At 29.3% G+C, this 27941-nt stretch overlaps 3 protein-coding genes across 5 annotated transcripts in view; 2 read left to right on the forward strand and 1 right to left on the reverse strand.

Annotated features, from left to right (window-relative positions):
- Positions 1-27941, forward strand: part of LOC148230548 (uncharacterized) — a 314285-nt gene that overhangs the window by 107139 nt on the left and 179205 nt on the right. The gene's annotated exons all lie outside the window — the stretch shown is intronic.
- On the forward strand, positions 1122-11995 carry Cth (Cystathionine gamma-lyase). Of its 3 annotated transcripts, none has more exons than XM_088194621.1 (8): positions 1122-5340; positions 7712-7864; positions 8107-8303; positions 8589-8679; positions 8794-9061; positions 11210-11362; positions 11433-11607; positions 11703-11995. In XM_088194621.1, exons 2-8 carry the CDS (start codon positions 7712-7714, stop codon positions 11851-11853), a joined length of 1188 nt encoding a protein of 395 aa, XP_088050747.1. In that variant the 5' UTR covers positions 1122-5340; the 3' UTR covers positions 11854-11995. The 3 variants fall into 3 exon arrangements, with proteins under 3 accessions (XP_088050747.1, XP_088050746.1, XP_088050745.1); XM_088194620.1 differs by having other exon boundaries at positions 1122-1187; XM_088194619.1 differs by lacking the exon at positions 1122-5340 and adding an exon at positions 7605-7640.
- Positions 11635-16453, reverse strand: Gem2 (Gemin 2). The gene is made up of 5 exons (XM_088194628.1): positions 16178-16453; positions 15780-16092; positions 12200-12299; positions 12001-12128; positions 11635-11849 (listed from the first exon to the last, which is right to left on the reverse strand). Exons 1-4 carry the CDS (start codon positions 16361-16363, stop codon positions 12011-12013), a joined length of 717 nt encoding a protein of 238 aa, XP_088050754.1. The 5' UTR covers positions 16364-16453; the 3' UTR covers positions 11635-11849; positions 12001-12010.

Raw genomic sequence — 27941 nt, forward strand, 5'->3', positions numbered from 1 at the left:
AAATTCTATAGAGAATTTATGGGCAAAATTAAAAGAAAAGGTTACCCAACACAATTGCAAACAAAATAAACTTTAAATAAACACTTTAAACAACCTTAGTGGGTTTTTTATTTATATTTTCACGACATTTTTAGATTTAACACATTTATTGGGGTGCCCTATTATTATGGCCAAGCCTGTATATATCGAACGATAAATTCTTATAGAGAGAGCAACACACACATTTGCGTTTAGGTTTATTAGACCCTTATGGTCAGCAGATACTAAACTCATTACGCATGTCAGCTATAATAAATGATAAGGTAAGCTACGTACCTACCTATTAATGATATTGGCTAGTCAAAAAAATTAGGACCTTTTTTCAAGGAATAGTATTTTGAATATTATATTTTACATCATCGTATACTGCCATAAGTTATTTGACCGTTATTTGTTTTTAAGTTAAAAATAATATTTTTACGACGCTAAAATGCATTAAAAAATAAATTAAACCTAACCTAATGAAAGCTCTTAAACTAATTGTAGTTTTAGAACTTTCATTAGGTCAAGTCCAAAATACAAACTAAGCCAACTCTACTCTCAGGGGAAAATAAGCGAGAAAAAAGTACAGACAGATTGCGTATCTTGCATATTGCTCCATATGTTGTCTGCACTTGGATATTACAATGTTTTAAAAATATAATATCTATCCTTACCAATATTACTATGAATTTATGATATGAGAGTATTGGTTAAAGTGTATTAAATTCGAATTTTGAGCAATAGGAGGGTTCAAAAATAATTATCACTTCTCAGAAGTCAAAAATTCACGTAAAAAGCATTAAAATCGTGTCGGTAACGAGCGTTTTCACTGCGACAATGCAATCAGATATTTCTGCACCACTATAAATGCATCATGAAAGGTGCCTTTGGTGTTAATAATATTCACTCATAATACATATTTTCCTCCTCTGCGTTAACCCACATCTGATTGCCGATTTGATAAGATTGCATCATAGTGTTAAGCAAGGCAGGTTGTCGACCGTACCGAAAGGGGGCTCGGCCCACCGAAACTTGAATAATCGCTAGACACGGTTGGCACCACGTGACTTGGCCAAAAACATAGCTCGTGGCCGAGAGCCAGTCATAGTGCGACCACGACCGAAGTAGCCCGTCTGCCATCATATCAATAATTTTCTACCACAACGGTAAGAATGAAAAATAAATATAGTGAAAAAAGTTTGGGAATCTCGGTGAAATTAGGTTAGGGGCGTCGGTTTTGGACGTCGGCGTCGATTCGCGACCACGTGGCTGGGTGTCAAAACAATTTTCTTTCCATACAATATGTGTATAAAAAACGGTTGCTATAGTAACACTTTTTTATATTATTTTAATAGCTCGTTTAATTCATCGAGTAATCCGTGAGATAAGATAATTTTAGCTATTATAACATTAGTTGGGATTTCCACATGTACTCTTCTCTCAGGAATTTTTATTTTAATTTTGCTTATCAAAATTTGATTAACTTTTTAACTCTCAATCATTCATTATAAAGTATTTTTACACAATATTTGTAACGAATATATTCAATAACATACATCGATGGCTTAGTGCACATATGTTCACTTTTCTTCGGTTTGGAATGATGCAAAAATATATTTAGAAGGCAAAATGTGATGTGCACAAAAGTTTCAAGTACAACTCTCCATCCTACAGGTAGTATAAGTCCGTAAATACACAACATGGGCTTCTAAAAATATTTTTGCAAACCGTAGAAAAATTGACATGTAAACATCTGTGCACTAAGTCATCAACATATCCATTTTGTATGTAGAAATATCAATTTAAAGTTGTACTGTACTTCAGCTGCAAACGTGTCTCAAGAAAAGTTATATTAAAATTGAGCCCAGATGAATAAAAACAACCAATCAGAGACGAGCGTTTGTTCAGGTGATCCCAAATGTTTATCTAAATTCGTTTTAATCAAAAGTTTTTAAACGTATATCGTAAAGTAGGTTAGGTAGGTTAGCATATAACGACATTTATAATATTAAAAATCATTATATAATTAAAAAAATAATTTAGTAAATGTGACATACATATCTGATATTGTAAGGTTACCAGAATTATAAACGACAAAAAAAACTGCTTGATTAAAATAACGTTGATGTTGATCTATATAACATTTTATTGTAAATCTTCTGTTGTAACATGACAAGCGTAAGCTCAATGCATTACAACGGGGTAACAATCGATATCTATAAATATCTATTGTTACACTTAGACTTCAGGCTAAAGCATGGAAATTGATAATTTATAGTTTTTTTTTATAGCAGTAGCTTATTTTTATAAACGAAAATTCCGATTCAAATTCGAAATTGTTTACCTACTTCCTACATAGAGAAATTGGTGTTTTTATGCCGGTTAGATCTTGACCCTAGCAGGAAGTTCATCTTACAGAGGATTCGAAGGACCAGCGAAATTATCTAATTGTATTAAAAACTTTCGTTAAAATCGGTTTAGCCGGACTTTATTTTTAGGTAAGAGACAAACGTTACCTTTTGTATTAAAAGTTGTCCAGTTTTTTAAATGCTTAGCTCATAATATATACATACGAAGAAAAATCAAAGCTAGACGTGCAATTCACGTTGTTTACATTAAATTTCAAAATAAATTCAGATTATAAATAGAGCTAGTACGAGTTTTACGCGTCTCGACTGAAATATTATCTCAAATGCTGTTTTTTCATGATTAAAAACGACGTTTCTTCATGATTGCGCTGTTTTATTTTTTTAATAAGTAAAAGAAAACTTAGCTACTCAAATATCATTAAATAATTAAAATTATTAAAACTAGCACGATAGACCTGAACCTATATCCCATATGGACCCTAGTGTTTTGCAATTCGAATCGTGTCTGAAAAATCGAAACATAAATAGAATTATTAAATAATTATAGATCGTTCGATAACCACAGATTAGATTTTCCTTATCTCGCATTAAAATAAAATCAAGGTAAGTCGCGCATTGTGATATCTATTGATTATAAGCTGTAATATTTATTTTAATAAAATATATGTCACTGATTTACAGACTTTGGTTTCAGTTTGGTTCACTCTTAGTTGTTGATTATAATCATATATGATATTCACCCCGTTGAAATGCATTAGGCTTACGCCTGTCATGCTGTAATGAAATATTTACAATATATTTAAATAAATGTGATACTATTTCATGTAATAAATAATTTAGAACTGTGCTGTGTGAATATTTTGTATTTTACAATAAAAAAATATTGTATTCATAAAAACTTACATCTAAAAAAATATATAATAGAGATTAAATGTATTTTCTAAATTATGTAGCATCTTTCACTTAACAAAATATATTCTACTCGGAAGCATATTTTATGAATGCGACCGTGAAATGATATTCGTCTCCTAAATATAGAGCAGCTTATTTCAAATGTCAGCTACTGTCAACATATGGCGCGGACGGTAAGCATTATAGCGCTTTGTCATTTATATGAGCGCCCACTTGGTGTAAATTGCCACGAAAAGTTTATTTTTTGACCAATTAAAGATATAAAAATAAGGAATGTGAAGCATGATTGAAAATAGTAGTCTCATAATATTGAACTGTTTGTGCTAATTTACACAAAGTAGACGCCTGTATAGAAGACAAAATGCTATAAAGCGGGCAGTAAATATGAATTAATGGCGACAATTTCGTTTCTTGGTAATTGACCGCCTATCATAAATTATATGGTAATTGACGCCGTTTCCCTTTTAACGGTAACTAGGAGCAACGTCTGAGAGATGATTATGCCTGTGACACGCATATTTTTTTATATGTCATCGTTACTAAGCGATTGGCATGTTACTAACTGACCCACTATTGCTTATTAGCGAATTTGTTACACGGTTATATATAAATGGCATTTAATAATGAATTTCATTGAATAAATAATATAAAATAAATAATAAACCTTATTCTATAAATATTAATATATAATAAAAGTTCGCCGTATTATTGGCAGCATATCTTAATATTTAACAATTGTTTTACTTATAAATTTCATCATTATTTAAGGAATATTCGTAAGATAAAGATATCATGTCTTGCAAATATTTTTATATCATTTTATTTTGTATTTGGTGAGCTTATTGATTTTAAAACTAGATATTTTTCGTGCCTATTTTAATTTACGGCACCCAACGCACGCAGACTTTCCGATAGCCAAATCTGTTAGCATATGCTTTATAAAAATAGTTTTTGGACACATCTTGACATTATTCGTTAGTTCAGTATGAACATATGTTACATTTTCACATCAGTATTAATTTTTGCTGTTTATAATTTATTAATAAAAATTGTTATAAATATTTTACAATTGATTAAAACAGATGTTTCTATTACAAGTTTTTAAATATTAACATCAATAAATTAAAATATATTTTCACATTTTTACAAAAGAATTATTCTTTTGAAAGAGAGGTTAAACTTTGATTTTGTAATGCAGCAGGAAAATCTCTCAATGTATATTTGTGTGACACCGATTCTATAGCAATTAAGATCGCATAATTGCGGTGATAGTGTCAACTCGCCTATTTATATCACAACGGTTGCAATGATAGCGACAGAGTGTATAAACAAAAGAGGATAGCGTAGTGATAAGGACAGGTCGCCTGTCCCTATTGTTGTAGTGACATACTTATGTATTGGACTGTTACGTTCAAATTCCCTCACCTGCTCCCCCCCCCTCCTCAAATAACGTCCCTGAAATAACTGTTTCACGTATTTCAGATAGTTGTAGTGTGAATTTCAAACTTTGTAAACTAGGTTACCAACCCCTGACCCACATTATAAATGCTAATGGTGATGAGTCATTAGTAATGCTAATGAGTATTATTTATTTTATAAGTCAAAAAATATACTTCATGGAAAAAAAACAAAAGTGTATTCAGAACACCTTTAATCCGCGAACTTTTTGACCTACCCTGATATATATATTATACAATGTAACCGATAGAAGAAGCAGTGGTTAGATTATCACAATGACATGACGCACACTAAAAGTGTCGTGTCAGCATTACATAGCCATTCCTATTATATTACCTGGCGCAATGCAAGCCTATTGATATCGTGTTTCGCTTTCGAACTAGTAGGACGCATTCTCTTATTGTGTTTCCACGGTTTTTCGCCTTCGACAGTACTTAAGAGCTTGAAACTTAAGAACTAAATGATTGTCAGTACGAGCTAGTGGAAGGAAGCCGCATAAACTCAATAGACCGCAAGATACAGTCAGTATTTTCAGGATTACATTCCAAAAACGCACAGACGACTGTTCATCAGATAAACGGTACTTAAACTAACTTAACTTAATAGGCACAATAGTAATTAATACCTGAAAGGCCCGGGTTCGAATCTGGTGTTTTTTAATTTCTATCGTTTCTGAAATATTGATCGAATTAGGTCGTAAATAGTGACCTATTGACTGTAAGCTACACCAATAAACAATAAATAAATAGCTCCCATAGATAATTACAATAAATTTGTTTAATTAAATTTGCAAGAACACCCGACAATTACTCAATTGAATACCTTACTCGTACCTTACTACTCGGCTTCACCCATGAGTTAGATATCATTATATTTATTTTTTTACGCTACGTTACACAACTAAAGTTAATATTTCATAGCTTATAAAAAAATAGTTGTGTAATATAACCTAGAAATTCCAACCATAATAAGCTGTGCTAAATTCATAACGCCAGAGCTCACCGTATTTTGTTCTTCTGCTTTAAGATTTTAGGTAAAAAATGTCATGTGAAGTTTTTGTTTTTATCTTGTGTTTTTCATTTATATTAGTAATTAAATATATACTATGTATTTGCAGTACGATTATTTTTTTAATTACATAGTAATGGCTAAAATAATAAAAATATGATTATTACTAAAAGATTATTATTGCATAATGTAGACCATGGTTTATGTACTATGTACACAATACATACATACGTGTTACTAATGTTGTGATAACTTTAGATAAGTACGAAATGTATTTTTTGCAATAAATATTAATATAGAACAAAATTGCAATAAAACACTACATATACATGCAATATACTTAAAATGTAGCTACTTTGTACTGCACAAATATATAATATGAGTTCTTGAAAAATTGAATATTAACATAACTGAATGACTATTCGGTTGAATATATTATACTATAGAAAAATATTTGATTCGTGATTAGTATTTCTCTATATATTAAATTGAATTCATCGAAAAAGTGACATCAACAATTTTTGTTAAAATATAGCCATTATCTTTTATTTTATATTTTAATGAAGTATATCCTTCGTCGCATATTGTATCAACCCAAGCTTAGTATATACATATAAGCATATAACTTATATTTACTACCTACTGTGTATTTATGTTCAATTCTAATGAACTTCAAGATAAGTTCAAATAAAATACTATATGGCGCATTAAATAAAATAAATGTAGTAATAAATTATGTTTGTAATAAAATTATTGTTGCTCCTTGAACTATGAAATTTAATGTGACAATTAATATAAGATATTATAAATTAATAAATAAAAAGATACTAGAAGATGATAATTGTTGTATTAATTTAATATTTTTTATTGCCATTTTCGAAAGACTTCCTCTAGAAACGATGATCTCAATTTCATATATAATAAAAACCCACAATTATGTGATAAAATCAATTTTCCTCATGAGTATTTTTATGATTACTCTTATTAATATGACCTAAAATTAAAACAATCCATAATATGATACTTTAAAAAGCTCGTTATCATTTTAAAGTATATTATACTATGTTTATTATGTATATAATATAAATAAATCAACTCAATCTTTTTTGCTTCATCGAAAATCTAAAATACACTCACTGTTTGTTTTTCTAAATTTAAAATATACTTTTCACCTTGAGTTGTTTTTGGAAGAGATTACAAAGATATATTTGTTATTGATTTAGTTTTATATTTACTTAAGATTGTGATTGATTCAAAAGTGTGTTTTTTAATTAAAAAGGATTAGATAAGTATAAATAATTTAATATTTTTTTCACATCTGCGTATTTCTTATAAGTTTTGATTTATAATAAATATTAATTTAATTTAACTAAACTTTTCTATAGTAAAAACAAAAATATTACTTATTTGTAACATAAAAAATAATATTAAAAAATAAGGAAATGGAAATGACAATAAAAATATAATTTTAATATTTATATAAATACGAGTAATTCATATTTGACTTACTATTATTAATTTGGAAGTATGATTTTCAGTAACAAATCAATACTTATATCAAATATCACTATATATAAACTTTGTACATAATGACATTTCAATGTTATAAAATATTATATCAAGAGAAGTTGTTTTTAAACTGTTTTTAACATTTTGTGAAGCGTATAATTGAGATAGATATGCTAAAAATATCAAGTTAATACAAAATGCACTTGAATAAATAACATTGTATATGACATTAATTTAACATTTACCTCATGAGCTATTGACTATGAATTATGTAAATGTCTACTTTATTTTTTTGTATATTGCTTAATATCTAATAATAGTTGCATTATGTTGCTAAACGTTACAGTTACAGGTTCAAAAAGGGTTAAACATTCAGAATAATAAATTATTTGTATATATATTGTATTAACGTTGGTCTTTCTCTTCATTTTCAGATGGCAACAAACGGTTATCTGAAACACGTACCTGGCTTTGCCACCAGAGCCATCCACGTAGGACAAGAGCCTGAAAGATGGAGTTCCGGATGTGTAGTTCCGGCTATTATTAATTCCACGACATTCAAGCAGGATGCACCGGCTAAGCACAGGGTATAACCAAATTCATATTATTATTGTAAAATTTCTACGTAAATGTTGATAAGGTGTGACGTAGAATGATACTATGTTTGCCAAATTATATGAGTGCTTGATAAAATCAAGCGAGATAATGGATTTGTTTGCAAAACATGTTTTTAATAGCTGAGATTATTTTATTTTGGATTTACAGTTTGTAGACCTCGATAACATTTATGACGTATGATTTTATTGTAGTTTTGATATTAATCTTACAGGGATATGAATATGGAAGATCCGGTAATCCAACTCGTTGCGTTTTAGAAGAGTGTATTGCTAGCTTAGACAACGGCAAACATGGAATGTGCTTTGCGTCTGGACTCGGTGCTACAACTTGCATTTTTTCAATGCTTAGCCAGGGAGATCATATAGTCTGCGGAGACGACATGTACGGTGGTACTAATAGACTGTTCAGGTATTAAAACTGTTAATATAAATATGAGGCAGGAATACTGTTATGAAAATAAATGTGTTTTTGTATTCAATACAGTGAATTTGTTTGGTGTTCGGACTCTTAGATCTTTGATGAAATACATTAAGCTTTTCCACAATGCAAATACAGTCTATTGGGTTATTTTTAAAATATCTCAAACAACTTTATATACTTAACAGATGCATTTTTGTAGCTACATTCGTGCCTTATCCTTCGTATGAAATATTTGTAATAAAACATAAATATGTATATAATTGTGTGTTTTAGAAACGTCGTGTCAAGAATGGGAATTGATATTTCGTTCATTGATTTGGAAAACGCTGACAATATAGTGAAAGCAGTCACACCGAAAACTAAGGTATGTATGTATATATTTAGTGTATGTTTGATTTTATAAATAATTTAGACATACATAGAGACAATGAGATATCAACTTTTGTGACTCGGTAATCAACTTCAAATTTTTATACAGATGGTTTGGATAGAATCGCCCACGAATCCGCTATTAAAAGTAATCGACATAGCCAAAGTAGCGTCTCATCTCAAAAAGTATCCAAATGTGTTCCTAGTTGTAGATAACACGTTCTTAACATCGTACTTTCAACGGCCTTTAGAATTAGGAGCTGATATTGTCGTGTATTCGTTGACCAAATACATGAACGGACATTCCGACGTGATCATGGGGGCTGCCGTGACGAATAGAGACGATCTTCATGAACGATTGAGATTTTTACAGAACGGTAATGATAAAATAATATTAATAATGGAAGTGAAATAGAGATTAAGTTCAACCAAATGCTTTTTTTATTATTATTTTGGTTCAATATATCATCACAAAAAAAAACCTTAGATAAAATATATGTCCCTGATTTTGTACTTAAAATTAAAAAACCTCTAACTGTTATTGTTACGTTTTTAGGACAATAGCTAATAGTATGTGATGAAAATGATAAATAAAAAAATATAAAGATGGTAATGAATATATTCAATTTACTGGCAAAAGTTATACCAATTTTAAGATTGCTGCACTCAAAATAATTTTGACAATTAATGTCTTTATATTGAAACTAACTAGGTTTTATTTGTGTATTGTTTTATACTCGCAACAATCTTACAACCTTTGACCAATTAAACTAAATTTTGCATAGTTTGCATGTTTTTAGGACAATAGCTAATAGTATGTGATGAAAATGATAATTAAAAAAATATAAAGATGGTAATGAATATATTCAATTTACTGGCAAAAGTTATACCAATTTTAAGATTGCTGCACTCAAAATAATTTTGACAATTAATGTCTTTATATTGAAACTAACTAGTTTTTATTTGTGTATTGTTTTATACTCGCAACAATCTTACAACCTTTGACCAATTAAACTAAATTTTGCATAGTTACTCTTTAGGACCCTGCTGAAAATATAGAAAAGCTTACCAACATCTAAAATTAGCTCATTTGCATTCTAGTTCCCTGAAAATAAAGTCCCTTTTATAAATCCAAACAAACTTGTATTTTTTTTTTTCAATAAATATGACAACGATTGTACATTACGCTGCGTTGTTGTGTCTATTAAGAGTTGTCTTTGGTCGCGAAGTTTAAAATTAAATTAGTAATTTAATAATTCCACTCTTACCGAAAAAATACTTTCAGATTTATGTATGTAAATATAACAAAAGAGGCTTTCTAGTATTAACTATAGTTCCATTTGCGTTAAATTTTAATCATAGATAAATTTGGAATGGCAAAATGCATTTATGACAAGAACATGATAGCTGCATTTGCACCATGTATTTTATCACATTTTTGCCATAAATAATATATGATGTTGACTTTCTTCAGTTGCTAGTTCTACATTTTCGATCAATTTGATTGTATTAATTTGTAAAAGCACACAAAACTTAATTTATTTTAGAAATTATTATTATAAACTCAGTTAATACCAGAGAGCCTGATTATAATTTTTCATGACTACTCGTGAAAAGTTAAACTAAATATTTAGCTCATTTTTTTTTCATATTATCCCAACCACGTCCTGATTTAGTGTGTACTACGCATAAACTAAAAAAATTTAAAGTCAAAAAGTTAAAAAAAAATTGGGTTCGGATTTACCAGGGAATTATTTTAAGAGATATGTACATTAAAATAATTTTTGTGGATTACAATAATAGAAAATGAGCATTACATTAATATATACAACATATAATATATATGTATGTTCAATAAAAAATATTAGTTTGAGCAATATTTCATTTTTAGTGTGCACTAAAACAAATGATTTGTGCATTAAATATTAAAAAATTTAATAAATATATTTTTGTTCAATAAAATTATATTCATACCATTAAAAATATAAATTTACTGTAACAATTGCGAAACGTCCAAATCCAAATTTAACCTAATGAAAGTTCTAAAACTAATTACAGTTTTTGAAAAGCGAAAAAAACACCAACCCTAATGCACAGCTTATTTATTTGAATGCACATATTATTCGTTTTAGGTCACATTATATTTTTTTGTAGGTTCAAATAATTTATGGAATGCGCGCAATTTATATTTAAATGGTGATTTAATAAATGCGCATTTTAGTTTTTATATTGCTCATTTAAATTATTGGCATCTTTTAAACATACAGTAGAACCTCGGATTCTGAGTAACGAGGTCTGGAGTGTTTTGCATGACAAGCAAATTTTTTTAATACAATTTAACTTGATAAATGAGTAGTATATATATGAGCATCATGTAACCATAACTGAGCAGATGGTCCTCCAAGGATCCAAGATCCTACTGTATGTGTAAATTTATATTAATTTTGCCATTTAGTACTTATTTAATTTATAATATTCATAAAATTGTACTCATAATATTGATAACATTATGTTTTATTCAATAGCAATGGGAATTGTGCCAGCGCCATTTGATTGCTATCAAGTTAATCGTAGTTTGAAAACTTTGGCTGTAAGAATGAAGCAACATATGTCGTCATCTTTGGAAATTGCCCAATGGCTGGAGAGTCATCCTATGGTCATTAAAGTTATTCATCCAGGTATTGAACAATTTTTTTAAAAAAATTATAAAATAAATATTACAATAATTTTATTAAAATACATTTTAAGGATTGCCTTCACATCCACAACACGAATTATCCAAGAAACAATGCTACGGACATTCTGGAATGCTTTCGTTCTACATCAAAGGTGGAATGGAGCAATCGACCAAATTTTTGCAAGCATTGAAGATTTTCATTTTAGCCGAGAGTCTCGGCGGATACGAGAGTTTGGCAGAGCTACCGTGAGTAGAAATAAAAAAGCAATTATATAAATATATTGATACAAATTTATTCTCACATTAAAAATTAATTATTATAAAAATCTTTCGTATTTCAGATCAGTTATGACTCATGCTTCAGTTCCGGCAGAGCAGCGTGAACAGCTTGGAATATCGGACGCTCTAGTGAGACTTTCGATCGGTTTGGAAGATGCTGAAGATTTAATCAACGATATTGAGCAAGCTTTGGCTGCCGCGGCAAAAGTCTAAAATACAATATTTTATCTTTAATTTATAAAAAAAAAGTATTTTGAATGTTATTTTAAATTAATAATCGTTTTTAATTTAATTATATTTTCATTTATGTAAGTTATTCAATGATTGATAAATTAATAAAAATAATACAATTTTTGTTACCCTGTTATTATTATTCTTGATTATCTGCTAAATCTTTCTGTCCAAAGTATCTGGAAATGAGGCATAAGAATAGATTGAGTGGAGCCATCTTTTCAGATAAGTTTTCGTCATTTAAAGACAGTCTAGATCTGTAAATAAATTTAGTTAGAATTCTATAGTACAGGAGCTGAAAATAATGCATTATTAAAGATTGTTTTACCTAATTTGGCTGCAAAGTCGTGCTAAATTTCTTAACAAAGCGTGCAAGTTTGGTCGTAAGGGTAGTTTTACCATTGCTAAAGCTGCGAATAACCATTTACCTAAAATTGATAATATGGTGATTTGTTAAAAAATAATTTGATTAAAAAAGTACTTATTCTAAAAAATATAACAGTCAGCCGGTTTTCGGCCACAATATACATCCGAAACTGTAAGTTAATTTTGTGCAATGTTTGAAGTCTAAAGAATACCACATGGAGCTTATTGAACTGACATAGAAGTTTGCAGTGCTGGCCCTAGCTTATTTAGCGCCCCAAGCAAAAACCAAGTTATTCCTTTCCACATATTATAAACACATTAAATTAAAAACATGAGCCGATATACATTCATATAGCATATACCAATACTACTTTATCATCAATTATCTTTCGCAAATAATTTTAGAATTTATAGTAAATAAAAATTACTACATAGTTGTTGTTTATTGTATTATTTATATTCAATAAATTTACACATTGAAGATCTAAAAATACTAGATCAACGCTAAAAAACAGCGGCGAAAATAACTGTATGGTAACCACAGAACAAAGAATATAACAGTAGCTAGCTAAAGTGTGCATAGAAGAACGAGGAGGTGCAGAGAGTAAAATATATGGTTACCATGATACTATCATTAAGTCGCTCTACTATAAGGAGAGCTAAAAAAATATTTTAAAGGCTTAACGTTAAAAATATACCATTAAATATCAGTGCAATTAATTTTTAATGAATTTAAAAATATTATCTATATATATTTTAAATAATATTAGAATATATTTTGCAGTTTTAAACGTAAATAAAAATGGCGTTTTTAGAACTACAATGCAATTATCAAAAATAATTTATAAACAAGTTCAATGTAAAAAAAGTAGGCGTGTTATAGAATTTATAAGCTAAAATAAAAGGCTATTCACAAATATCTGCTAGTTATACGAAATAATTTTAAGTGCTTTCTATTTCTTACTGATCTCTGATCGTGTGAACGCGGTTACATGTACGCTCACCAAACAATTTTAGATTTTTTAGCAAATTGTTTGAAAATTTTTGTAGAAAATATTGCTAGAAAATTAGATATTACTGCTGACTTCACTGTTATGGACTGTGTGTCACATACCCTTCAGCTTAAGATATAGGGATTAAATAGATTAAATATGGCACTTTTAAAAGTAAAAATGTATAAATTAAATGGAGGACTTTGTGCCACCATCTGTGTTTCAAAAGTTGGCTACGCCAACTAATCGAGGGTTTGTAGCAGCAGAAACTAAACTACCGTTTGTCTTGCATCAATATCAACCGCTGTTCTTTTGCCTATTCAATGTGCTAATTCAAGTTTATAGGATTATCACAATAGCTTCACAATGGTCTAATCCAGGGTTCTTCAACATACGGCCTGCCGTTGGATTTACCTTGAATCTGGCTCGCGTTCCTTTTATTTTTATCTAAACTCACTCACTTAAAACACTAATACAAATTAAAAAAAAAGTGATCACTTATCACTGACTACAAACTGTATAGTTTTCATAATATTTATTGAAAAATATATTCACACTTGAATAACTTAATTAAAAAATATAAAAACAAAAATATATGCTTAATAAAAATCGCGTTTAATGAGAATAGTTAATCCATTCTCTTCTGCTGGTTTTTAGGCTAGGTATATATTAGTAAAAGGCAAAAGTAAGTATGTAGTGCCAAATCTAGAAATATTTCTCCGAGTAAAATGATGTAATTTTTGATTGTCGGACTATGGAAGAAATATATAAAAATCCAACAGTGACAATTTTTCAAAGTTACCTTTTAAAATGTCATTAAACCAGGGCTGTGGAGTCGTTAAAAAAAAACGACTCCGACTCCGATTCCGATATTTATCAACAACACGACTCCACTCCGACTCCGACTCCGACTCAAAAAAGTTTAATTTTATCAGGTAGTTTTGGAGTTCTTCTACACGTTTAATATTCATACGCTATACACATTCATTATTACGCAATTAAAATTTCATAAATTTCATAATTAAAAAAAAAATGCATTTTATATAAAAAATGGTCGGGGTCGCTCATTTTTCACGACTCCGACTCCAACTCCGGCCAAAACACCACGACTCCACGACTCCGACTCCGACTCCACAGCCCTGCACTAAGCTGTAAATTTATTATTTCCAACTGAAGTTCTGGCGGAAGAGTTTCTATTTCGCAGCTAAAATGATTTTGAAAAATTCTACTCATTTCTAATGACACCGAGATCAGAAAATCTTGATCCAAATTTTTTTAAGTGCGTCCAAAGCATTTAATGTAAATTTAATGGGAAACGAAGACTGTCTGCTGATTAAATTCTTTACATGCGTTAAGATGACCTAAATATCTAAATAATTTTTGTGAGTGTATACATCAGAGATAAGCTGATTTTCTCCTCGTAGCTCTAAATTAAGATCATTTATGTTTTGTCAAATCTGTGAAAAATTATAACTTCCATACCTACTCATTATCGGCCAACTCAGCTAGAGGTTTCTTTTTTCATATAAAAAAATTCAATTTCCACCCGGAGATGAAAACAAACGTGACAAAACTTATCCACAGCTTAACCAGCGTCCGTCTCCAAAAAGGATAGTGATGCCGGAGATAATCAGTAGCTAGTCTACCCGTCCAGGGCATTTTTCGTGACGACCTAGGAAGGAGGCCTGGCCTAGCGCATGTATGTGCAGTGTGCAGGTGCAAAAGCCAGGCTAGGTAATAGGCTGAAACTCCCGAGTCTGATGCAACCGTGGAAGGAGGGCGCGGGCCCAAGGACCTTCCAGCTTAACCAGCGAATAAAAGTATGATATGGTAAGCCGATTTATTATTATGGTATTATTTTCTACAGAAATCATTCACATTCATTTTAATTAAAAAAATATTCTATAATTATGTCTTTATTTATTATTTCCTTAGTTATATATGTAAATATATAATTATCTGCGGTACCACAAAACAGTGAGAGGTCGACCACCGTATATTTACAGCGATACTCTTCAAAGGTGAAAAAATCGTATTTAATATCGGGTTGTGGCCCGCAGGCCTTCGAGAAATTGTTAATCCGGCCCGCTAATCAAAACTAGAGACCCTATATGTAACCTGCTCTGATAAAATGCGGAAAAGCTTCTGTTTTTGCGTATTTTAGTCATGGTATCAGATGAAAATGAGACGACTATACAAGCTCTGGAAACACCGCTTTCCTAATTTTATTTCTTTAATAATACAATAACTATTTATTAACATAAATTTAGTTTAGCTATGTTCTAAATAATTTTGGTAAAGCAATTTTATTATGTTGAACCTGAAAATAATGTATTTATTTTTTAGGAAGCTTTAGCTGTTGTATAATTTTTATAGATATGTTTTTTAAGTTTGTGTTTTACACAATGTTTTTACCTATTTGCTTTGAATGTATATATTGTATAGATGCTAACGCTTCACTACATTGATGGTTTTTAGGTCTCAACTATTTTTTTTACATTTTAATCGAATTTCACAATAGATTGCAATAAAGTTATGTTTTGTAATTACCTTGTCCTTTGGAAATACAATCTCCTTGCTTCACTGTTTCGAACAAAAGACCCAACACCTCCAACATCGACTCTAGAATGTTTTGTGTCACTGCAAACAGTTGGCTCAATAACGGTTCCTCCGTTTCAAATAATTGTATCCACTTATCTAATGAAGCATTTTCATGCGGTATAATTTTGGGTACTATCCATACATCTTTCTCAATTTGAATTCTAGCGAGTCGTAAACGCAGTTCGGAAAAGTCAGCTATTTGATGATTCTGCCATTCCAGAGTAGGCAAAAAAGATACAGGCGCAGTTTCTGTCGAAGGAAGCTAAAAACATTAATTTGAAATTTGATTATTAGGTTAACATATTAATAAAAAATATAATAAAATATGATAAATACTAGTTTTATACCGGATAGGCAAACACAGTTTGTATATCCACAACAAGAGGAATTGGAACCGAAACTGTATCTTTGCAATTCATCCTTTCCACTATTACATTAGCTAAGAATTCTTCGCCATTTTGCGGAGCTTTCACTCCACCAGCTAAGACTAGAGATGGGTTAACTTGCAGAGCAGGAGGCAAAGGAGGTTCCATTATTTTAGTTGTAATGTATAACGGGGAAAATAACCAAGCACACTACTTTAAACAAACGTCAAACGGGTAGCGCATCAGTAGCTAAAAAGTGCTAAGAAAGAGCTAAAATAATAAGCTAAAATATGTATATGAATTGCGTTTTAAACAAAGAAATAAATATAGAACTAATACTTTTTTTATATATATAATATTTTCTACGTTAACGTGAAAATATATAGCTAAAAATTTAAATTATAATTAAATATTATTGAAAATATACAAAGACCGTGCTATTACAATTATTCGTTAAGATACTACGAAAAATAAACTATTTGAAGCCTCGCAAATTATATACAATATTATTTTTACTAAGAAGCAATACAAATAAAAATTAATAAACTATAATTTAAATAACTTATGAAAAATTATCATAATATGTTAATTTATCATCCACTTCCAAGTTTTTTAATTTGCTCAAAGCGTACTCAAAACTAATTTAAAACACTTCACATATATTTGCATTGCATAATTTAAATATTTTTTTTAATAAAGTTATTCATAAGTTAACGATGGAAGGCAAGTTGAATAATAATTTAAGGTTTTACAGAAAAACAACGATTTTAAAAAATAATTATTTTGTTCAAATTACCCTATTTTTCAAGAATATTTTACTTATCTTAATTAATAATAAATAAATCTTAATAAATAATATTTATACATATAATATTCATTCTGCATATTGATAGTGTATCATACAATTAATTCCATTTTCAACTACCTCCTGTAAGCAACGTGTTTAATAATGATCTGATTGTACCTTGGGCCAGCCCTAGGTTATTTGGCGCCCCAGGCAAAAACTAAATTTGCACCCTCCCCCCATTAATTCTTTAATAACTCATTACATCAGCTCAAAAATATAATTCAATTTAAAGTAATCTAATATTATATTTGACACGATAGTATTTTTGCGATTGTGGGTATTTAAGAACATGTAGTTTTTTTCGTCGCGATTTTTTACGAGTAAAATAATCTATAGAGTACACAGTATGGTGTACCATGAAAACTAATCTCTTTGGTGTAACTCACAATGAGAAGTGTGAAATGCCAAGTAAGAGTACAAAATGATATATCAAAACCTTTGCGAACACTTAACAGCCTACGACAGGCCGATGTTCTAGCGTGCAATCTGTTCAACATTGTCCTAGAAAAATAATCCGGGATGCCAAACTGCATATGACCGGCAGTGTCTTCTAATTTTAATACGTTTAGTCTTTATTTAAACTTTAACGAGAGTATAAAACATATATTCATAGACATAACTATATTTTTTAGTTATTTTAAAAGTTTAATAATAATTAGTTAAATAAAAAAGGTATGTCTCGTTATGTGATAGAATTTTATTATCTCTGCTTAAGAACTGACTTTTTTAATTTATTGTAAAAAATGTAAGAACATTTAATGCGCTATAATATGCTTCCACAGTTTAATTAAATTTGGAGACACTGATATATAAAATGTATTTTAAATATAGCATAGAGCATAAATAGTAATATATATTTGATATTACAAAAAAGGTGTTTTAGTATTTATTTCGCATTTATCGGAAACTGATATATAAATGCGACATCGATGCGATAAATGCAATATATCCGTTTACATATGAGTATATTATGTCGTACTAATCATACATATTTTTTAAAAAATCACTCGAGAATTTTGCGGTCACAAAATTGTGTGAAACAAGAAAAGATAAAAATACAGCATTGCTAAACTATAGAAATAGTGATTTATACGAGTGATCTATAAAACATAATTTATTCTTTTATAAATATTTCAATTATATACAATTAAATTAATAAAAACATGTATATATATCTCATGCTTATCTATACTTTCTATGGGTTCTGTAATATTTTGACAATGTGGACAATTTTTATTATGTATACATTTAATTTGTATGAGTAATATATATTTGTACTTCATTACATGATAATATATATTCACAAGTTCTAATTCTATATCATTTAAAGTTTATCATAAAACTGTTTTTGGTAGTACATAAATCACAAAAAAAATACATTGAATAGAGAATAAAAATGCATCTAAGCGTCAATCAACATGTTATAAAGAAAATGCATATATGGCATCTGCTCCGGACGTTTTGAATTGAACGTTTTTAGTACTTGAGAGGGATACACAACATTTCATATGCAAACATACTATTCATATACAAAATAATTGATTAAATCATATTTTTATCTATGTATGAAAAATATCGTACCTTTTGAAAAACAACAGAGAGTACATTAAAGTAGTAGGTATATATAATTTTAACCGAATAGTTTATTAAATATGTATAAACTACTTAAAAAGATATAAAGTTTTAAGAGATCCATCTAATAAATTTTGACGCGTGAAAACAATATTGTTATATTTTATAAAATATATGTCAATATGCATGTTTATATGTATCTATTTTTAGTATAAATTATTTTTTATATATACTTATAAAACGAAAACCGATTTTATTTTTTGGAAGCCCTCATTTAAAATAGCCGTTATTTTAAAACAAGCTGGCGAATATAGCCGTCTAAAAAACTTAGCTGAGATATTACCAAGATCTATTTTTAGCACAAGTTTTATGTCAATATAAATTAAATAAAATTAGAAATTAGAAATAAAATACATTTAAATGGACAAAAATAAATTTATTGACAATAAATAAAAAAATATTTTATGTATATTTGCGATAAAACAGTCAGTTCGAGAGCTATTTCATCATTAGTTTTCTTAGCCATTTAATTTCATTATAATTCATAATTGAGAAAGAGATGGCAAGTTTGGGTTTACGCCCCTTCTATTAGTTTTAAAGCACACGATACGGATATACGTTCAATATACTTATCATGTCCATACATTTAGAGAGTTAAATTTACTTATAGGGCTCAATCGTGCGAATTCTAGAAGTCTGCATGTGATTGAGATTGTGATATTTATGGATCAATAGTTAACTGAGATTCATGAGAAAATGGAATAGTATATATCTATATGATAATTAGATTATAAGTACATGTATTTTATATATGTATTTTTTAATTCTCACTTTTATAAATACTATAACTGGAATATCTTCGTTTCTTTATATGCTTTTATAACTTACCTTATACAATAGCTTCCGATAAGCCCGCTCTAATTTCGCACCTGGCCTCAAATAAGCATGTCGATGGTTTGCCACACCTGGCCGACGAGAGTTAACGTTCATTCACCGCTTGCAGCGGCAACTACCCCTAGATTGGAGAAATCTTAACAAAGGGGTGACGTACAAAACCCGAAAACTGTGCTGAACCCCATTGTGCGAGTAAAAAACTGGCGCAGCGTCATACACTCGTTTGTGCAAGCACGGGAAAATACAGGGAGTTAAAAAAGTACATATAAGGTCACACGGGACGAGCATCACAATAGAAGACACTTTTAAATTAATCCACATGGAGTTTATTGATTTTTATTTCGTTCGACATTGCCCCATTAAAAAGAGTGGGGATTAATTAGTGCAGTATGAAATTATATTTAATTTATAAATGTTGGCTTAGATTATTAATTGGCTTTATGGTCGCACTGTTGTCCGGTTTTCGAGGATCTTATTCGTGAGCTACATCCCGTTTTGCCGCATTATAAATCGTATTAGTACATCCCCTACTGTTGGGCCAAACCAATGATGCAAAATGCACTTATTTACTCTTCATCCCTTTCTAACATCATGTCGTCTCTCTCTGGCACCCGTATTATTTTTAAGGGTTCGCAAATCAGCGAATGTCCACATTTGATCGAGTCGGTCTTAATCGGGCACAGCGTGCACTGCGTATTTTTAAATCGATATTGTGTCTTTAAATATTTAAATAATAATAATAAAAAATATGATGTATATACTTTAAAACTAATGACAGATAATCAATGTTAGTAATATAAATATTATTATTACACTTTATTAATAATTTAGTGATATATTAAACTGTTTAATTTTAATTAAAACTTTGCACACAAGGTAATAAAAATATTAATAATAAAATAAATATTAAATTAATTTATTTTTCGATCAAAGTTGCAGAAGCGCTGATCTAATCAGTGATTGTTTGAGGAATATGCATTTAAAATATATAATGCAAGCCAGTTCGACCAAGCCTAACGTTGGCAGCACAATCGTGTTATAATTGTGCTAAACAGAATCGATTTTGAACTAGGATTTTCCAATAGTTAACTATTTTAAAAGTATTTTTTGTGATATATTTATTCTTCCTTATTTTTTTGATGTGTTGTGATTTTTGTGTGAAATTTATGCGGTGAAACAAAAGGTAAAGTATCAATGGAGATGCACGCGATGTCATATAAGTTTGTAATTCAATTAGTTATATAATATTTATATTTAACTGTAGTTTGTAAGTATCAGTATTATTTAATTAAAGTATATTTAAATTTAAAGTATTATAATATATTTGGGTTAAATGGTTATTATTTGCATATTATATATTTTTTATTATAAATGTTATTTATATTTTTACTCAACTTGTAAATTCATTGTTCTGATGTTTCATTTTTATGTTGAATATAGATGACGAATGTTGAGTATTTATTATCGTATTGTATTACACATAGATTAAATTGTGTAAATATTTAGTGTGATAAATTATTGATATTATATGTAAAATTAGATTTATATTACGTGTAAGCATTAGCACTTCATACATCGCTTTTAGTTATTTGTTATTTAATTACAACTTTCAATATTATTTTTGTACATTTTTATTTTATTTCAAATTCTTTCAGGTAAATATGATTTAGTTACGACTTTATGTTCTAGCTATTATAAACGTTAAGTGAATATATTAGTTAATTGTAATACATGTATAATATTAAATTGTTTTCTCAAATGCCATACGTATCACATTAAGAATAAACTAATACATTATTTATAAAATTCTAGTTAAATAATATATATAATTTTTGATTACATTTTTTGTAAAAAAACTATTTCAAGTTAAATACAAAAAAATTGTCAGCTAAAGTAAAATTGCAGAATTACTGAATTGAATGACTTATAATATAATTATATTTTTTCTAAGAAGAATGCAGAATTTTTTTTTTCGGTTTTTAGTCAATGATTATTAATTTAAGTTAAAATTATTATTATTAAGCTCATGCAATTTTTTTTTTAATTTTAGTATATTATACAAAAATTGTTTAAATAAACATATTGTATGTTCAATCTACTTTTTTTTTCCAATAAAGATATTATTTTGTTTTATGGAAATTACGAAAAATTTTTAGGTTTCTTCGTAAATTTAATAAATAAACAATAGTTAGTTATATATTTTATATATGATGATACATTGCCAAATAAACAAATTTTAGTTAGATTTATCAATTAAATTTATATCGATGGTTTAAAGTGTAAAATTTCCTAATCCATATTTGACAATTTTAAAGGAGAAACAAAAAACTAAATAGACATCTTAATAATAGGAAAATAAAACAATATCTTTTGTTTGAAGTTTAACGTTTGTGTTTAATTGGAGATTTTGAGGATAGTAATTTTTCGAGCATGTGTATTTCGGTTAAAAGTATAAGATGACATCATTAATTCATTTTCATATGTGCTACTAGCAACTTATGTAATTTATATATAATATAACGAGAATCTCAAAAACCATTAATCTTTTTACCAAGGAAGTAGTCATATTCCATTTTATCCTTCATTACAAATGAACCCGAAATAAAAGCATGTGGTTTTAATATCATTTCAGTATTATTAGTATTTGTAAAACTTTCAGTAAAAAATATTAAACGTTTCGGCATTGGCATTTATAGAACATAAAACGTGAGTTTTTAAAAAATCATTTACACAAATCGCAAATATCTGCACGAATAGTTTTTTAAAACCATCAAGTGTTTTTCTTAGTATTTTATGGTACACATTATATAGTGTCCCAAAATTAACAAACGAAATTAAATTCAACGAACTCTCTTCGCTGTGCATGGTCATTAGGTTTCAGTTGTTGTGTTAATTGCATTTTGTAAGCACAGAGATACAGATCTTTTGTGAGTATACTCTGTAAAGAGCTTCTTGAAATTTGCAATTCTTGTCTACGACGTCGAATTGATGTTCCGGGATTTTCACCAACACTCTCACGCACTGCTTCGATATTGACATGTAAACGGCTTGTTTGAACGACCAGTGTGTTTAGCGTCTCCAAATGATCCAGTCTCTCTGAATTTTTCAATTACTCTCTTCGCAGTTGACGAACTTATTAACACTTATAAACACTATTCCGACCATATTTTGCATTAAATTTTCAAATTGCGGCCGCCAAACTTTCATTATTTTTGAGATATTGTTCAATAATGAAAACACGTTGTTGTATCGTGTAACACTCCATTTTTACTAACCATCTCAACTGTCAAATTTTTTTTCAGGGTTGCCAACATTTATTGCACAAATGACGGCAAATTCAAATCTTGCGTTAATTTTAAAACACCCTTTATAAGGCTAAGTGCGGAATTAAACATTATTTATTTATGGGCTGTAAATCTACCGCTGCAATATAACAGACATTGGCCTAGTGCGTTACTACCATGCGAACACAATCTACAACTACGTAAGTAATTAATATAACACCAAGAAAAAATCAAAATCAGTAATAAATGACATATATTTAATCATTTAACAACTTTTATTACAGCTAACAATGAATATATGTCACTATGCATAAGCTAGTTAGATTTTATTTTAATTATTCATCCGCAAAATCTGTAATAATCGATTATTATACAGTATTATAATCATATAGTAATCAATTATTCCATTTCTCCCAGACGCAATAGAAATTGTCCATAAGGAATTTGAACCTAGGGCTTTCAGCTATTGGTCACTAGCTTTATTTATAATTTAAATTTGTCGAAAGCTGTAAATTTGAAATTAATTCATTTATTTAATATTTTTTTTAAAAAGTATGTATTATAAAAAAAATGTTTAAATGCAGATCTTCATATACATATATACTAATACGAATAAGATTTTTCTTATTTTTTCGCTGGCATTAATGCTTTACGAGGTATGTGAAAAGTTCAATTTATTGTGAAAATACATTATTTTCAAACGCCTGTCACACTTATGACAATGACGCTACTAGACACTATTTTTATATTCATCATATATTCATTCAATATACATATTTTAACATTAAACAATTCCATACTTTCAGTTTAATGTTGTAACAATACCTACCCATTGCTGTCGATTGTTGCCCGGTTGTAACCCATTGGGCGAACGGCAGATTTATAATAAAAAATGTAATTATTACATTGGGGAGCTCGTGGGAACCTTTCGCGCCGCACTTTGAGTGTCGCTCCCGTTTTGCGCATGTATTGTGTGGCCGTCGCACTAAATTGTATCGTGTTACTGGCAACACTTGATATCCGTGATTAATATTAGATTACACGGCCGTCGTCGTCGTTGCCGAGGGAAGCATCATCGCTCTCGGGTCAATATTTCTGCATTCGGACGACACATCGCCGTTTTTGTGCGAAATGCACGAGCTAAAGGGGGAGAAAGCTTGCGCGCCCCCCAAATGCAACCCCCCCGGGTACTGGTTCAAAGAGACGTACCCTCTTTCTCTCGCAGCCCTCTGAACGAACAGAGTGAATGAATGTCAGGGTTGCCAGGTCAAAATGGCGGATGGATTAAAATGGATGCGCAAATCCAAATAAAAGCGTTGTTTCTTTAAACATACTTTAAATATTTCATGTCTATAAACATTATTGGACCTGTTTCTTTGCTAAATATAAATTAATGTAGAGCATCTAAGACTTATAAAGTGTTAATTTTATATTTTATTTTGTAAAAACTTAATTTTAAAGCCGTACGTTAAAGTAATGCGATTTATATGCAAAATTGATAATTATTAGTTTTACTTTGAAAAAATGTTTTTAATTGCATTATTATTATAATATTATTCAATTAATTTATCAAATATTATATATATATTATAGTCGGTGACTAATATCCGAAAGACCTAAATTCAAATCATATAGGAGCCTTTTTTAATTTTTATCGTATCTGCGAGATCGGAATTAGTGATTATTATATAATTGTAATTCTCATCCATCATCACAGATTTGGTTTTCCTAGATTTTCCTAATCTCATAGATGATTAATTTAAATCGAGCTGCGTCGTACATATAATATATAAAAATCTTTAATAATGAGCTACCTCAGCTCATAAAGAATATCATATATGCACATAGAAAATTAAAAAAATGACGATTTTTTTAATAAAGAAAGTATGATACATATTTAATTTTTTCTGCTTTGTATGATTTTTTTGTGAAATTTTCTTCTCGCGTAGTTAGATTTTTATTGGCACGTTTTATAGTTTTTTTTATAATACTTGTTAGTTTTTAATGAAATATTTTAAATGCTGCTACAAATCAGTGCTACTAATACTTATATGCATGTGATTAGGTATGAAAATATTATTCTGCAGATTAGTGATTCTTATAATATTATACTTAAAAGTCAGACTCGATAAATCTAAATATATTTAATATTTTGAATAAATATATATACAAAATTATAGATAAAAGTAATAGAGATAAAATAAGTATATATGTAAATGTATTTTACAATTGAGTATTTTTATTTAATTTAATTTATAGCATTTTGTGTTTCTGATATTTTCATTTAAAGTCTAATTTCTTACAATATTTTATTTAATAATAATTTGCACAACCCAAATAAGAGCATCGTATCGATTGCTTAAATACAGACGTTTTCGCGCAAAAATACCTTCAATGGTATAAATCAGTGGGGGAGAAACGCAAGGGTGCTCATTCACCCTCACAACAATCGAGATTGAGGAAATGAGAAATACGTACAGACAAGCATATCCACAATTTGACAAATTTATTCTGCAACATAATATATTATTCTTGATTCCAGAATCACTGACCTATGCTTACACCATGTTGCATTTCCGTCGGCCAGGTAACTGAGACTGGGCAGCAAGCGCGACATAATGGACTGCTCACCTTGCTCTGTGCCTAGGAAGTCCATCTAGTTGCCTTTGGAGTGCGACAAAGGAGTTAGACAAAGGGCCAAAGGACCGGTGTGAATTTCAAAAGGATTGTCCAAGATTCGTCGAGTGTGACAACGCTGAGATTTAAGAGCTCTACGAACGGCCCAATCATCGTCAGTTCGCCACCGAGTGTCATCTGAGTGCAAGGTGCATCAGCAGAACTCTCCATGGTTCGTATGGATCCATATCGAAAACGGCTGTTTCCAAAGAGTGGTATTTAAATCTGTTTTTATATTTTAAATGTACTCATTATCATTATACAATGTAGAGAAACTTTGTTTCGATATTGTATTTTTCTCAAGCTTCCGTTACAACGTAATGGTTTCAATTTATCTAGACGGGAAAGGATTGAATTTTACCATCTTAGCAAAAATATAAACATATGATTATTGATTCATTAGATAACACTATATAACAAGATAAATTAATAATACAAACATCAGATAAGGATTTAAATGTAAAAGCTCACAGCATTTGCTTTTTATCTACAATGTACTTTTTATGGATTTTATCGATTTTCTAAATTCATCGATGAACTCAAAAACTGATTTTTCATTATATTTATATTATTGTCTATGATGCATAGTATAAATTAAATATATTAAAAACTGAGTTTTCAGAACTAGATCAAAATTATAGAATTTAAAGTAGACAAAATTCACTACTTAGTTTTTATTTATAAAATTATAATTTTTGTTGTATTATGTATCACTGTATATTATGTAATAATTTAAAATATATGTTATAGCTAATGGCAAAGAAATGCGAAATTGTTGTAATGTGATTTAATGGTAACAAATCGTTATTTTTTGTTACTTAACTCAATGTGGCGTATTTAGTGCTTTTTGATATTAAATATCTCATTGTGCTTAACAAAACACATTTCCTGTCATTTTCTTTCTATACTGTCATGTACATAAAAAATAAAATATTGAGTGTGAATCGCACTGAGACGATCATATTTCAACGCCGCAATTTCCCCACGCATTTTATGCCGTACGTACTCGTTCATAGTCTGGGTGAGTGTTTCTCAATCTATGGCTTCTATACACCGACGTGGGGCGACGCAGTCGATATTTGAGAACTGGATTCAACTGTGTGCATAGATTGTATAAGAAAGCTCTAGCACCAGTCGAATTCAGTGCTCAAGTGTGACGCTCTTCTGATGATATTCTTCACATGTATTATCAACTAATTTAAGTGGAGGACAATTTAAATGAGCAATATATAAAATAATTGTTCCATAAAACGTATTGTTTGTGCATTGCTCAGAATAGTGAACACTCTATGAACAACTATCTGCAAGTATTTATTTAAATGCACATATCCCCTGATAAATATAACCCATTTATGTACAGTACTTTTATATTATTATTTATAGGCAAAAAAGGCGAACAAGTCTCCAACCACAACATTAATAGTGAAAAACTAAGAAGAAATAGCCTCTTGATTATCCTCTAATTCTTAAAAGAGTTTCTCTATCTAGGATCATGGATAATTATTAGAGCAACGACAATAGTTTGATCTTTGATTTCGAATCAGAATATGTACCTTGGAAAACGAAGAATAAAATCAAACCAATATTTCAATCATTGATACATAAGTTCTATTATAGATCAAGGACATGATATGAAGCAATGGATTGGAACGACTTGGTGTGATTAAAAATATTGAAGGATGCAGAAGAATATCCCTGAAGATAGTCTTACCGAATCATAACTGGTTCAAAGACAATGGAGCATATTTGGGGTGATAGTTATTTTATAAAATGTACTATTTTTTCAATTACAGTAGACCCCCCAATAACTGTAAATTGGGGACGTGCTATTTGGATGCCCCTTACTTTATGTGTGAGGATATCTCACAATAAGTGCCTGATTCGTACGTACGTATTGCAAAAAGTTGTACGAGTATTTTCTAGTCCCCCAACTACACGCACCCAAATAGCACGTTTCCAATTTACTGTATTATTGCGGGGGTCTACTGTATCTAGATGTAGATAATTATATATTAATATAATTTATATTATAGTGTACATCTTTACAAATTTAATGATTAGGAAAATAAATATTGAACAAATATTATATGAAAATTACTAATTCTATGAAGTAATGTATTTTATGGGACATTAATATGTTAACTGATTAATGAAATATGTCTGTATACACACTCTTTATACAATTCTATAGGAACCCTTTAGGATCCTGTTCACATAAACACCCAACATTCTCCTTCCGAAAATGATTTATTTTTATTGTAATTTTTGTATAATATTCACTGTAAATCTTCCGTTGCTACATAAAAGGGTGATAATAATAATCCAATGCGTTACGAAGGGATAAACGCAACCACTAGGTAAGTAGTGGAACACCATACTGTAGTAAAATATTTTTTTATAATTAATAACTATTATTACAACTAACAATCAATATATGTATAATATAAGGAACATCTAAGAAAACCTATTATTA

This window comes from Plectrocnemia conspersa, unplaced genomic scaffold (assembly GCF_051122295.1).
Source record: "Plectrocnemia conspersa isolate PC_06_02 unplaced genomic scaffold, ASM5112229v1 ptg000010l, whole genome shotgun sequence".
NCBI classification, from domain to species: domain Eukaryota; kingdom Metazoa; phylum Arthropoda; class Insecta; order Trichoptera; family Polycentropodidae; genus Plectrocnemia; species Plectrocnemia conspersa.

Bases quoted from the DNA above. Each gene is read 5' to 3' on its own strand.
- Cth (XM_088194619.1), top strand. From the start codon at position 7,605: ATGTTGCTAAACGTTACAGTTACAGGTTCAAAAAGG. The intron at 8,680-8,793 runs GTATGTATGTAT...ATTTTTATACAG, and splicing joins CAGTCACACCGAAAACTAAG to ATGGTTTGGATAGAATCGCC. The intron at 11,608-11,702 runs GTGAGTAGAAAT...TTCGTATTTCAG, and splicing joins GAGAGTTTGGCAGAGCTACC to ATCAGTTATGACTCATGCTT.
- Gem2 (XM_088194628.1), bottom strand. From the start codon at position 16,363: ATGGAACCTCCTTTGCCTCCTGCTCTGCAAGTTAACCCATCTCTAGTC. The intron at 12,300-15,779 runs GTAATTACAAAA...TATCAATTTTAG, and splicing joins TTGTATTTCCAAAGGACAAG to GTAAATGGTTATTCGCAGCT. The intron at 12,129-12,199 runs GTAAAACAATCT...ATTTATTTACAG, and splicing joins CGACTTTGCAGCCAAATTAG to ATCTAGACTGTCTTTAAATG.